The sequence below is a fragment of the Oncorhynchus nerka genome, linkage group LG22, assembly GCF_034236695.1.
Source record: "Oncorhynchus nerka isolate Pitt River linkage group LG22, Oner_Uvic_2.0, whole genome shotgun sequence".
Classification (NCBI taxonomy): domain Eukaryota; kingdom Metazoa; phylum Chordata; class Actinopteri; order Salmoniformes; family Salmonidae; genus Oncorhynchus; species Oncorhynchus nerka.
The window spans coordinates 23,075,760-23,089,750 of NC_088417.1; the positions used below are offsets into that span (position 1 = coordinate 23,075,760).

Here is a 13,991-nt window from a genome sequence, read left to right on the forward strand (position 1 = left end):
AGGCACTGCTGAGATTCGAACTCAGGATCTCCTGTTTACTAGACAGGCGCTTTAACCAACTAAGCCACAGCGCCAGTGATGTAATTGGTATGACATAAGTTACTCATACTTGACCTTTGGTAATGTGAGGATTTGTAAGGTATGCTATGTGCAGTTACCACATTACATTCCGGTATGAACTGTAAAGACCAGAACGGTGTAAAGTGGTGGATCAGACATCAATCTAAAGGAAAATGGTATTCAGTCACATATTGGTATGATGTAGTAACAGCTAAATACCTCAGGGTGTCACTATCTACACGTGTCAGAAAACACAAGCCCCACGTAAACATTACGTGACCAAATCCAAAAGCTGCCACCGCGGCCAGAAAGCGGCGCACACTGTCGCAAGGCATCAATGTTGTGACGGGTCAAAGAGATCTAGCTAGGTACCTAATCGTCGCCTTGATCGTGTTGAATTTAAAAGTAAAAGGTAGCTAGCTGTGCTTGCTATTGATCTCCGTTTGACAACTGCTACCGGTCCAACATACATCGGCTTGCAGTGAAAAGGAACCTCGATCGTGTTCTGACTGCGCGTGTCACGAAACAAGTCAAGACTGTGATTGTAGTGTCCATCAAAGTGGACACCATTTTATCAAGGATAGCTAGCTAGCTAGTCTATTCCAAATCGGCTAAAAACACTGGCCTTCGCGTTGTGAATGGGTTTGCGATAGCAAACTACTGCTACAGAGAGGGGAGCACGTCATCCAGTAAAATGGAAACGGCAGATGAAGGTAAATGTCACTTTACAGTCAGTCTAACGTTACTTGTAACGTCAGCTAACGTTAGCTGATTTACACTACTATTAGAGACCACATGTTTGAGACTGTGTGGTAACGTTAGTTTACCTTGCCAACGTCAGCTGCAAACACATTTTTCTTCGGCAGACACCCAAACAGTGACATGAGCCATCGAAAATGAAATAAGGTGTTTCTCTGAACAAATGAACTAATATCTTCCTCCTTTGTCTGTTTGTAGCAGATATATGTCGTGTGTGTCGTTCGGAGGGGACCCCAGACAAGCCCCTGTACCACCCCTGTGTATGCACCGGCAGTATCAAGTTCATTCATCAGGAATGGTGAGTGGCTATTTGTCTGACTTGATCACACTGTGAGTAAGCAGTCGTCAGGAGCAATTACAATGAATGTCATTGAATTGGGACCTCAAGATTGTTTTACTTATCAGGAGTCCACTGTATGTCCACTCCAGCTTTTACCTAAGACTGTCCTGAGGTGATGGTTTTGGCCTGCATCGAAGTGACCACCCTACATCTGTCTGCTTTCCCAGCTGGTTTCTCTGCAGTGTGGGTCTAACAAAGGAAAAACAATTAGCTGGGTGTGCTGAAATAACGCAAAGGATAGCAGCCAGTAATTGAGACTATTTTAGACTGAGGTCTAAAATAACAATGTGTTTTTCCATTGAGTGAGAATGATAGGCTTAGCCTCAAGGCCTGCTAGTGTAACTCTACATTACACACACACACAGTGTGGCAACAGCTAGGGCACAATCATTGACTTACATAACCCAGTAGTTAATTGTTCAGAGCTGGGTAGTTAATGCCATGCTGCTGGTACATTTATTGGGTAGTGTGTGCTGGTTCGGGATACAGAAGTAGTGACAGTATTGTTATTCCTCTATCTCACTTTCCAACCAAGGGTGGCAATACAGAGGAGCAAACTGAAGATTAGAAAAACATTCTGGCCTAGCTACACTTTTTGACAATTAGTGGCTTCTAAAATAGCATACTTTGTTATTAAAATTAGAACCTGGGGTACTGTGGAAAGTTGCTGATTTGTCATTTAGGCTATTATCTACAAATTATTGATGATAAGCAGTAGAGGTCGATCGATTAATCGTAATGGCTGATTAAATAGGGCCCATTTCAAGTTTTCATAACAATCGGAAATCTGTATTTTTGATTCCCATTTGCCTTTTTTTTACACCTTTATTTAATCTTTATTTAACTTGGCAAGTCAGTTAAGAACACATTCTTATTTTCAATGACTGCCTAGGAACGGTGGGTTAACTGCCGCATTCAGGGGCAGAACGACAGATTTTCACATTGTCAGCTCAGGGGAACCAATCTTGCAACCTTACAGTTAACTAGTCCAACGCAATAATGACCTGCCTCTCTCTCGTTGCACTCCACAAGGAGACTGCCTGTTACGCAAATGCAGTAAGCCAAGGTAAGTTGCTAGCTACCATTAAACTTATCTTATAAAAAACAATCAATCATAATCACTAGTTAACTACACATGGTTGATGATATTACTAGATATTATCTAGCGTGTCCTGTGTTGCTTATAATCTGACTGAGCATACAAGCATACAAGTATCTAAGTATCTGACTGAGCGGTGGTAGACAGATACAGGTGCGTAAACATTCATTCAAACAGCACTCTCGTGTGTTTTGCCAGCAGCTCTTCGTTGTGCGTCAAGCATTGCGCTGTTTATGACTTCAAGCCTATCAACTCCAGAGATGAGGCTGGTGTAAGTGAAATGCTGGCTAGTTAGCGCACGCTACTCGCTCTGAGCCTTGGGGTGGTTGTTCCCTTGCTCTGCATGGGTAACGCTGCTTCGATGTGGTGGCTGTTGTCATTGTGTTGTTGGTTCGAGCCCAGGTAGGAGCGAGGAGAGGGACGGAAGCTATACTGTTACACTGGCAATGCTAAAGTGACTATAAGAACATCCAATAGTCAACGGTTAATTAAATACAAATGGTATAGAGGGAAATAGTTCTATAATTCCTATGATAACTACAACCTAAAACTTCTTACCTGGGAATATTGAAGACTCATGTTAAAAGGAACCACCAGCTTTCATATATTCTTATGTTCTGAGCAAGGAACTGAAACGTAAGCTTTCTTACATAGCACATATTGCACTTTTACTTTCTTCTCCAACACTTTGTTTTTGCCCTATTTAAACCAAATTGAACATGTTTCATTATTTACTTGAGGCTAAATTGATTTTATTGATGTATTATATTAAATTAAAATAAGTGTTCATTCAGTATTGTTGTAATTGTCATTATTACAAATACATAAAAAAAATTAAATGGCCAATTAATCGGTATCGGCTTTGAAAAAGCATAATCGGTCGACCTCTAATAAACAGTCAGAACCCTCCTGAACTACAGTTTACTGCTGCAGGCCCAGGTTATGAAATGTGATAAGCCTGGGTTACTGCAGGTCACAAACACACTCTGCTTCTCTGGGTATAGAAGTACTGTGTCATTGACATCATCCCCTTTCTGAGAATATTTTAACTTTATTTAACTAGGCAAGTCAGCTAAGAACAAATTCCTATTTTCAATGACAGCCTAGGAACAGTAGGTTAACTGCCTTGTTCAGGGGTAGAACTACAGATTTGTACTTTGTCAGCTCGGGGATTCGATCTTGAAACCTTTCGGTTACAAGTTCAATGCTCTTACCACTTACCTGCCGCCACAATATCTCCTCTGTTATTATGTCACTGATCTCTAATAGCCCCTGTTGGGTCAGAATACTGGTCACACACTATTCATTAAGCTGGACATAATAGATACCATGTTACCTAGGCTTAGTTAGTTACACTTAGGCCTACATGTTAATAACACCATGAATTCTAACTGGGCACTAGCTGTGTGTGTGTGTCATAATATTTTATTCACATTACAGCGCAAATTAGTACCACAGAATCACGAATACTAGACAGCTCAGGGTTACAGTAGAAAGCGTTATACTCAGTCTTATAGAAGGCATTATAGGATGGTGGGCTTATGAATGAATGGACTGAGGTGTATGTATGAAAGAGTCTTGTGGGCGGTTCAGTGTGGGCTGTTCTCTGTCTCACTCGCGTTCACACGCACCACACCCCACATACCACCCACACATCGCCCCATGTGAGTTGAACTGAATTGCCCTGCTTGAGTGAGGAAGCCAGTATTCCATGCCTGCACTTGCACATGTTAGTTCCTCCCCTACAACACACCTCTTTTACTATTGTTGTTGTTTACAGTTTGGTCCAGTGGCTGAAGCACAGCAGAAAGGAGTACTGTGAATTATGCAAACACAGATTTGCTTTCACACCAAGTAAGTACCCGTCCGTGGCATTGACCTGTCAGTTTAAAAACGTGCTCCGTTACAAGGGGATGACTTCAGACTGGGAAGCTCTGCCATTGAATACAGTCTTAGAAACCTGTTTTCTATTTGGAACCCAAAAGGGTTATTCAAAGGGTTATCCTATTGGGACAGACCCAAAAAACCTTTTAGGTTCTACACACTTTTTGTTATTTTTAAGTCATTTCTCAACCGTATTATTCTGTCTAAGTTATTGACTAAGTTTGTAACTTTGAACATGGAGTGTCTCATCCCTCTCTCTCTGTCCCTGCTGTCTGTGCTCCAGTTTATTCCCCGGACATGCCCCCCCGCCTGCCCATCCAGGACATCTGTGCTGGCCTGCTGACCAGTGTGGGCACGGCCATACGATACTGGTTTCACTACACACTGGTGGCCTTCGCATGGCTGGGGGTGGTCCCCCTCACTGCATGTGAGTAGACTGACATACGCGGGGACACACACACACCAATACGTCAACACTTTACTCTTAAGTACTGTATCACTCACATAAGAACCTGTATACACACACACACACACACACTAAGTAAAGTTTCAGTGTGTAATGGTTTTACAGGATCAGGAGAATTAGAAGTGGACCAGCGTTGTATTATCATTTCCCAGTTCGGTAAATCCCACTGGTGCGTTTCATTATTTGTACTAGGCTTGTCACGATGCTAACATTTTCCAAACGATACGATACCAGGCCAAGCATCACGATTCCGTGGAGAATAACGAAACCATGGTGGTAAACAAATCAGTGGCCTAGCATTCTGTTTGCTCCGTCCATAGGACGCTTGTTCAAGTTTTCTAAATGTTCTCCAAAAACCTGTAATTGAAATGCACACCTCTACTCAATAAAACACATTGAATTTAACTGACCACTGTTCAGTATATAATAGAACACTGAGGGTTATTCAAAGGGAATTTAACTGACCACTGTTCAGTATATAATAGAACACTGAGGGTTATTCAAAGGGAATTTAACTGACCACTGTTCAGTATATAATAGAACACTGAGGGTTATACAAAGGGAATTTAACTGACCACTGTTCAGTATATAATAGAACACTGAGGGTTATTCAAAGGGAATTTAACTGACCACCGTTCAGTATATAATAGAACACTGAGGGTTATTCAAAGGGAATTTAACTGACCACTGTTCAGTATATAATAGAACACTGAGGGTTATTCAAAGGGTTATTCAAAGGGAATTTAACTGACCACTGTTCAGTATATAATAGAACACTGAGGGTTATTCAAAGGGAATTTAACTGACCACTGTTCAGTATATAATAGAACACTGCATAGAATGGCTGATTTGCTCATATTTGGTGCCGTGTGGTGCCAGTATAACAACCTCTCCCTCAACGTGATCATGACAAAGGAGTTGATTGTGGACTACAGGAAAAGGAGGACCAAGCACACCCCATTCTCATCGACGGGGCTGTAGTGGGGCAGGTTGAGAGCTTCGAATTCCTTGTTGTCCACATCACCGACAAACTATCATGGTCTAAGCACACCAAGGCAGTCGTGAAGAGGCCACAACAAAACCTATTACCCCCCAGGAAACTGAAAAGATTTGGCAGGGGTCCTCAGATCCTCAAAGTTCTACAGCTGTACCGTGGAGAGCATCACTGCCTGGTACGGCAACTGCTTGGCCCGACCGCAAGGCACTACAGAGAGTAGTGTTTACAGCCCAGTACATCACTGGGGCCAAGCTTCCTGTCATCCAGGACCTATATACCAGGTGGTGTCAGAGGAAGGCCCTAAAAATTGTCAAAGACTCCAGCCACCCTAGTCATAGACTGTTCTCTCTGCTACCGCACAGCAAGCGGTAACGGAGTGCCAAGTTTAGGTCCAAAAATCCTTCTAAACAGCTTCTACCCCAAGCCATAAGACACCTGAACAGCTAATCAAATGGCTACCATGATTATTTGCATTGCACCCCCCCCCTTTACGCTGCTGCTACTCTCTATTTAACTCTACATGTGCATATTTCCTCAATACCTTGACTAACCGGTGCCCCGCACATTGATTGACTCTGTACCGGTACCCCTGTATATATAGCCTCAATACTGTTCATTTACTGCTGCTCTTGAATTATTTGTTACTTTTATTTGAATTTTGTACTTATCGCAATCAATCAAATGTATTTATAAAGCCCTTCTTACATGAGCTGATGTCACACAGTGCTGTACGGAAACCCAGCCTAAAACCCCAATCAGCAAGCAATGCAGGTGTAGAAGCACGGTGGTTAGGAAAAACTCCCTAGGAAGAAACCCAGAGAGGAACCAGGCTATGAGTCTCTAAAGAGTTGAAAACAGCAGGTCTGGGACAGGTAGCACGTCCGGTGAACAGGTCAGGGTTCCATAGTAGCAGGCAGAACATTTGAAACTGGAGCAGCACCATGACCAGGTGGACTGGGGACAGCGAGGAGTCATCAGGTCAGGTGGTCCTGAGGGGTAGGGAAGGGGAGGGAGAGAGAGAGAACTTAAAACCACACCGGATAAGAGAGGAGAAATACTCCAGATATAACTGACTGACCCTAGCCCCCCGACACAAACTATTGCAGCATAAATACTGGAGGCTGAGACAGGAGGGGTCGGGAAACGGTGTGGCCCTGTCTGACAATACCGTCGGACAGGGCCAAATAGGCAGGATATAACCCCACCCACTTTGCCAAAGCACAGCCCCCACACCACTAGAGGGATATCTTCAATCACCAACTTACTATCCTGAGACGAGGCCGAGTATATCCCACGAAGATCTCCCCCACGGCACAACCCAAGGGGGGGGCGCCAACCCGGACAGGAAGATCACGTTAGTGACTCAACCCACTCAAGTGACGCACCCCTCCCAGGCACTGCATGGAAGAGCACCAGTAAGCCCGTGACTCAGCCCCTGTAATAGGTGTTGAGGCAGAGAATCCCAGTGGAGAGAGGGGAACAGGCCAGGCAGAGAGAGCAAGGCCGGGTCGTTGCTCCAGTGCCTTTCCGTTCACCTTCACACTCCTGGGCCAGACTATCAAATCAATTTATATAGCCCTTCTTACATCAGCTGATATCTCAAAGTGCTGTACAGAAACCCAGCCTAAAACCCCAAACAGCAAGCAATGCAGGTGTAGAAGCATGGTGGCTAGGAAAAACTCCCTAGAATGGCCAAAACCTAGGAAGAAACCTAGAGAGGAACCAGGCTATGAGGGGTGGCCAGTCCTCTTCTGGCTGTGCCGGGTGGAGATTATAACAGAACATGGCCAAGATGTTCAAATGTTCATAAATGACCAGCATGGTCAAATAATAGTAATTACAGTGAACAGGTCAGGGATCCATAGCCGCAGGCAGAACAGTTGAAACTGGAGCAGCAGCACGGCCAGGTGGACTGGGGACAACAAGGAGTCATCATGCCAGGTAGTCCTGAGGCATGGTCCTAGGTTTCAGGTCCTCCGAGAGAGAGAAAGAACGAGAGAATTAGAGTGAGCATACTTAAATTCACACAGGACACCGGATAAGACAGTAGAAATACTCCAGATATAATAGACAGACCCCAGCCCCCTGACACATAAACTACTGCAGCATAAATATTGGAGGCTGAGACAGGAGGGGTCAGGAGACACTATGGCCCCATCTGATGATACCCCCGGACAGGGCCAAACAGGCAGGCTATAACCGCACCCACTTTGCCAAAGCACAGCCCCCACACCACTAGAGGGATATCTTCACCCACAAGGCCGAGTATAGCCCACAAAGATCTCCGCCACGGCACAACCCAAGGGGGGGCGCCAACCCAGACAGGAAGACCACGTCAGTGACTGCATATTGTCTTCAGGAAGGCAGTGATTTGCTGCGCAACAGCTTTTTCAACATTTTTTGAGAGGAATGGGAGATTCGATATAGGCCGATAGTTTTTTATATTTTCTTGGTCAAGGTTTGGCTTTTTCAAGAGGCTTTATTACTGCCACTTTTAGTGAGTTTGGTACACATCCAGTGGATAGAAAGCCGCTATTATGTTCAACATAGGAGGGCCAAGCACAGGAAACAGCTCTTTCAGTAGTTTAGTTGGAATAGGGTCAAGTATGCAGCTTGACGGTTTAGAGTCCATGATTATTTTCATCAATGTGTCAAGAGATATCATATTAAAAAACTTGTGTCTCCCTTGATCCTATGTCCTGGCAGTGTTTTGCAGACTCAGGACAACTGAGTTTTGGAGGAATACGCAGATTTAAAGAGGAGTCCGTAATTTGCTTTCTAATGACCATGATCTTTTCGTCAAAGAAGTTCATGAATTTATCACTGCTGAAGTGAAAGCCATCCTCTCTTGGGGAATGCTGCTTTTCAGTTAGCTTTGCAACAGTATCAAAAATACAATTTAGATTTTTCTTATTTTCCTCAATTAATATGGAGAAATAGGATGATCAAGCAGCAGTGAGGGCTCTTCGATACTGCACGGTACTGTCTTTCCAAGCTAGTCGGAAGACTTCCAGTTTGGTGTTGCGCCATTTCTGTTCCAATTTTCTGGAAGCTTCAGAGCTCGGGTATTTTCCGAATACCAGGGAGCTAGTTTCTTATGACAAATGTTTTTTGTTTTTAGGGGTGCGACTGCATATAGGGTATTATGCAAGGTTAAATTGAGTTCCTCAGTTAGGTGGTTAATTAACTGATCTTTGTACTCTGACATCCTTGGGTTGGTGGAGGGAGTCTGGAAGGGCATCTAGGAATCTTTGGGTTGTCTCAGAATTTATAGCATGGCTTTTGATGCTCCTTGGTTGGGGTCTGAGCAGATTATTTGTTGCGATTGCAAACGTAACAAAATGGTGGTCCGATTGTCCAGGATTATGAAGAAAAACATTAAGATCCACAAAATGTATTCAACAGGACAAAACTAGGTGCAGAGTATGACTGGCAGTGAGTAGGTCCGGAGACATTTTGTACAAAACCCACTGAGTCGATGATGGCTCCGATAGCCTTTTGGAGTGGGTCTGTGGACTTTTCCATATGAATATAGGTCCGATAGGAACTCAGTGAGGAACACTGCATCTGGCCCAGGAGGCCCGTAAACAGTAGCTATATAAAGTGATTGAGTAGATTTCATGACTAGAAGCTCAAAAGACAAACTCAGTCGTTTCTTTTTTTGTAAATTGACATTTGCTATTATAAATGTTAGCAACACCTCCGCCTTTGCGGGGGATATGGTCACTAGTGTAACCAGGAAAATTCATCAGGTTTAAGCCATGTTTCAGTCAGGCCAATCACATCAAGATGATGATCAGTGATTAGTTTATTGACTATAACTGCCTTGGAAGTGATGGATCTAACATTAAGTAGCCCTGTTTTGAGATGTGAGGTATCACAATCTCTTGCATTAAGAACAGGAACGGAGGAGGTCTTTATTCCAGTGAGATTGCTAAAGCGAACACTGCCATGTTTAGTTTTGCCCAATCTAGATCGAGGCACAGACACAGTCTCAATGGGGATAGCTGAGCTGACTACACTGACTGTGCTAGTGGCAGACTCCACTAAGCTAGCAGGCTGGCTAACCTCCTGCTGCCTGGCCTGCACCCAATCTCATTGTGGAGCTAGGAGAGTAAGAGCCCTGTCTAGGTCCGTAGATAAGATGAGAGCACCCCTCCAGCTAGGATGGAGTCCGTCACTCCTCAGCAGGCCAGGCTTGGTCCTGTTTGTAGATGAGTCCCAGAAAGAGGGCCAATTATCTACAAATTCTATCTTTTGGGAGGGGTAGAAAACAGTTTTCAACCAGCGATTGAGCTGTGAGACTCTGCTGTAGAGCTCATCACTCCCCCTAACTGGGAGGGGGCCAAAGACAGTTACTCGACAGTTACTCGACAGTTACTCTTTCTAGCTGATTTACACGCTGAAGCTATGTTGCGCTTGGTGACCTCTGACTGTTTCATCCTAAAATCATTGGTGCCGATGTGGATAACAATATCCCTATACTCTACACTCGCCAGTTTTAGCCTTAGCCAGCACCATCTTCAGATTAGCCTTAACGTCCGTAGCCCTGCCCCCTGGTAAACAGTGTATGATCGCTGGATGGTTATTTTGAAGTGTAATACTACGGGTAATGGAGTCGCTAATGACCAGGGTGTTCAATTTGTCAGAGCTAACGGTGGGAGGCTTCTGTGTCTCAGACCCCGTAACGGGAGGAGTTGAGACCAGAGAGGGCTCTGACTCCGACTCGCTGCCTAATGGGGAGAACCGGTTGAAAGTTTCTGTCAGCTGAATGAGCGACACCGGTTGAGCATTCCTACAGGATTTCCTTCCAGAAGCCATGAGAAAATTGTCCGTCTGCGGGGACTGTGCGAGGGGATTTATACTATTATCTGTACTTATTGGTGGCACAGACGCTGTTTCATCCTTTCCGACACTTAAATTACCCTTGCCTAACGATTGCGTCTGAATCTGGGCTTGCAGCACAGCAACCTCGCCATAAGGCGATCATTCTCCTGTATATTGTGAGTACAGCAACTCCAATTAGAAGGCATAATGTTAATGTTACTACTTAGCTTCGGCTGTTGGAGGTCCTGATGAACCACGTCGAGATAAAGCGTCCGGGGTGAAAAAGTTGAGCGAGCAAAAATATAAAACGGTCATTAAAAAGTAAAAACGGTGAAGTTGGCAGGTAGCAAAGTAAGGTTAGCAACAAACCGCATGTTCTCATCAATCTACACACACCACCCCATAATGACAAAGCAAAAACGTTTTTATTTTTTTTCCATAGGTATTCAGACCCTTTACTCAGTACTTTGTTGAAGCACCTTTGGCAGCGATTACAGCCTCGAGTTTTCTTGGGTATGATGCTACAAACTTGGCACCTGTATTTGGGGATTTTCTCCCATTCTCTGCAGATCCTCTCAAGCTCTATCAGGTTGAATAGGGCGCGTCGCTGCATAGCTATTTTCAGATCTCTCCAGAGATGTTAGATCGGGTTTAAGTCCTTGCTTAAGTCCTTGCAAGAGACTTGTCCGGAAGCCACGTTTGGGGGGAGGGCAGCACCATTTTAATTTTTTCAATCCGGTTGGATAAACACTCCAAACAGCCTACTCAACCACTGAGGCGTCTGCATGGTCATAAAGCACACCATTGTTAAAAAGATGGGCCGACAGACATGGCAGCTCTGCTTCTAGCTCCTAAGCTACTTTGCAGTATTTTTGTGTTATTTCTTGTTGTTGTTGTGTGTTATTTCTTACATTATTAGCCCAGGATGTTTTTTGTGTTATTACATACAGCCAGAACTTACTTTTGGTTATAAGAGTGGTAACTACTGCTGGTAACGCACCAGGAATACGACTTTCCGGAATTGGATCCTTTGTTCGTACTCCCCAGGGCAATTGAACTTTTTCCAGAGCCTGCTCCAAGACGCTGCCGGCAGAGTATATTACTCGCTAATGTTCAGTCTCTGGACAATAAAGTAGACAAGCTCAGGGCGAGGATCTCCTTCCAGAGAGACACCAGGGACTGTAACACTGCTGTTGCTCCTTCTTCACCACACTGTCTGTGTGGGTGGACCATTTCAGTTTGTCTGTGATGTGTACACTGAGGAACTTAAAACTTTACACTTTTTCCCATGCTGCCTGTTCGATGTGGATAGGGGGGTGCTCCCTCTGCTGTTTCCTGAAGTCCACGATCATCTACTTTGTTTTTTTTTTAATGTTGTGTGAGAGGTTGTTTTCCTGACACCACACTCCGAGGGCCCTCTCCTCCTCCTTGTACGCGGTCTCGTTGTTGGTAATCAAGCCCACTACTGTTGTGTCGTCTGCATACTTGATGGCACTGTATTATCCTCAAAGCGGGCAAAGAAGGTGTTTAGTTTGTCTGGAAGCGTGACGTTGGTGTCTTTTCTTTTTGTAGTCCGTGATTTCCTGTAGACTCTGCCACATACCGTTGAATTACGACTCCACTTCGTTCCCTGTCCCGGAATTTCGCTTGTTTGATTGCCTTGTGGAGGGCATTACTACACTGTTTATATTCAGCCATATTCCCAGATCTCTTTCCATGTTTAAATGTGGTGGTTTGCGTGAATGTGGTGGTTTGCGTGAATGCTGCCGTCCATCCACGGTTTCTGGTTAGGGTAGGTTTTAATAGTCACAGTGGGTACAACCTCTCCAATGCACTTCTTTATAAACTCACTCACCGAGTCAGCATACAGATCGATGTTGTTATCTGAGGCTGACCGGTACATATCCCAGTCCGCGTGATCAAAACAATCTTGAAGTGTTGATTCCGATTGGTCAGACCAGTGTTGAATGGTTCTAGTCACTGGTACATCCTGTTTGAGTTTCTGCCTTTAAGACGGCAGGAGCAAGATGGCGTTGTGGTCGAATTAGCCGAAGGGAGTGCGGGGGAGGGCTTTGTATGCATCGCAGAAGTTAGAGTAGCAGTGATCGAGTATATTACACCCGCGTGTAGTGCAATCAATATGCTTTTAGAATTTAGGTACATTGTAGCCTTGTTCTCAAATTTGCTTTGTTAAAATCCCCAGCTACAATAAATGCATCCTCAGGATATATGGTTTACATAGAGTCTAGCGAAGTTCCTTGAGGGCTGTCTTCGTGACGGTAATATGGCCGGCATTTGATTTGTAAGGAATTCTAGGTCGGGTGAGCAGAAGGACTTGAGTTCCTGTATGATGATATGATTACACCATGAGTCGTTAATCATGAAGCATACACCCCCGCCCTTCGTCTTCCCAGAGAGGAGTTCATATCTGTCGGCACGATGCATGGAGAAGCCCGGTGGCTGAACCGATTCCGACAATATATCCTGAGAGAGCCATGTTTCTGTGAAACAGAGAATGTTGCAATCTCTGATGTCTCTCTGGAAGGCAACCCTTGCTCAAATTTTATCTATCTTGTTGTCAAGAGACTGGACATTGGCGAGTAATATACTCGGGAGCAGTGGGCGATGTGCACGTCTACGGAGCCTGACCAGGAGGCCGCTCTGTCTGGCCCTTGTGCGGCGACATTGTTTTGGGTCGGCTTCTGAGATTAGATCCATTGTCCTGGGTGGTGGTTCAAACAGAGGATCTGCTTTGGGAAAGTCGTATTCCTGGTCGTAATGTTGGTAAGTTGATGTCACTCTTATATCCAATAGTTCTTCCCGGCTCTATGTAATTAGACCTAAAATTTCCTGGGGTAACAATGTAAGAAATAATACATTTAAAAAAACGAAATACTGCGTAGTTTCCTAAGGAAGCGAGGCGACCATATCTGTCGGCGCCATCTTAGTTTGTACACTATCCACTCTATTAGGACTGTGAGGAAAACATTCAGGATTACAATTGTTAAAGGAATTTAACAATTCCTATATGTGTTCATTAACCTATTCAATTTAAATCACTTTAAATAATTTATTCTCGAGAGCGCTGATCATAGTACCATGTACATCAGTTTATATATTACATATGATGTCATAGGTTTTAAAATGTCCCTCCTACTCTCCGACCAGGACAAAGCAGCTTCAAAAGTTCATTCCAACTCACTAGCACACATACATGACACAAAATATATCTGGATTATCTCCTGAAGTCTCACCACAGTTTATTACCACTTAGCAGACAGTTCCAGTCCCCCTCAGATACGGAAAACCTGGAGGGGCTCTCGCTGTCTTATTTTATATCCACAGAGTTCTTGCCGGGTCGGTTCAAACATAGGTTAAGGAGCCTCTTTGTTTTCGTTAGGCACAAACATGCATTCCTCTCTTCCCCCCTCCAACCTAGTTGGAGCTATGTTTATTATTTTTAATTACTCCTTGTTCATGCTACATAACCTCTAACCCCTAATGGTTAAGTTTCTGGGTAGAATTAATTTAATCATTTATCTTAAACCTACAATATAAG

The 13,991-nt window shown here is 44.2% G+C and overlaps 1 protein-coding gene and 1 non-coding gene across 2 annotated transcripts in view; one reads left to right on the forward strand and one right to left on the reverse strand.

Moving 5' to 3' along the window:
• Positions 1–74, reverse strand: trnat-agu (transfer RNA threonine (anticodon AGU)). The gene has a single exon. It is a non-coding gene; the product is annotated as a tRNA-Thr (tRNA).
• A 301-nt stretch (positions 75–375) lies between these two features.
• Positions 376–13,991, forward strand: part of LOC115104510 (E3 ubiquitin-protein ligase MARCHF6-like) — a 32,114-nt gene continuing 18,498 nt past the window's right edge. The window contains 4 exon segments of the mRNA XM_065007073.1: positions 376–773; positions 1,018–1,117; positions 4,039–4,112; positions 4,426–4,569. Of these exon segments, the coding sequence (XP_064863145.1) occupies positions 755–773; positions 1,018–1,117; positions 4,039–4,112; positions 4,426–4,569 (337 nt within the window). The 5' untranslated portion in view covers positions 376–754.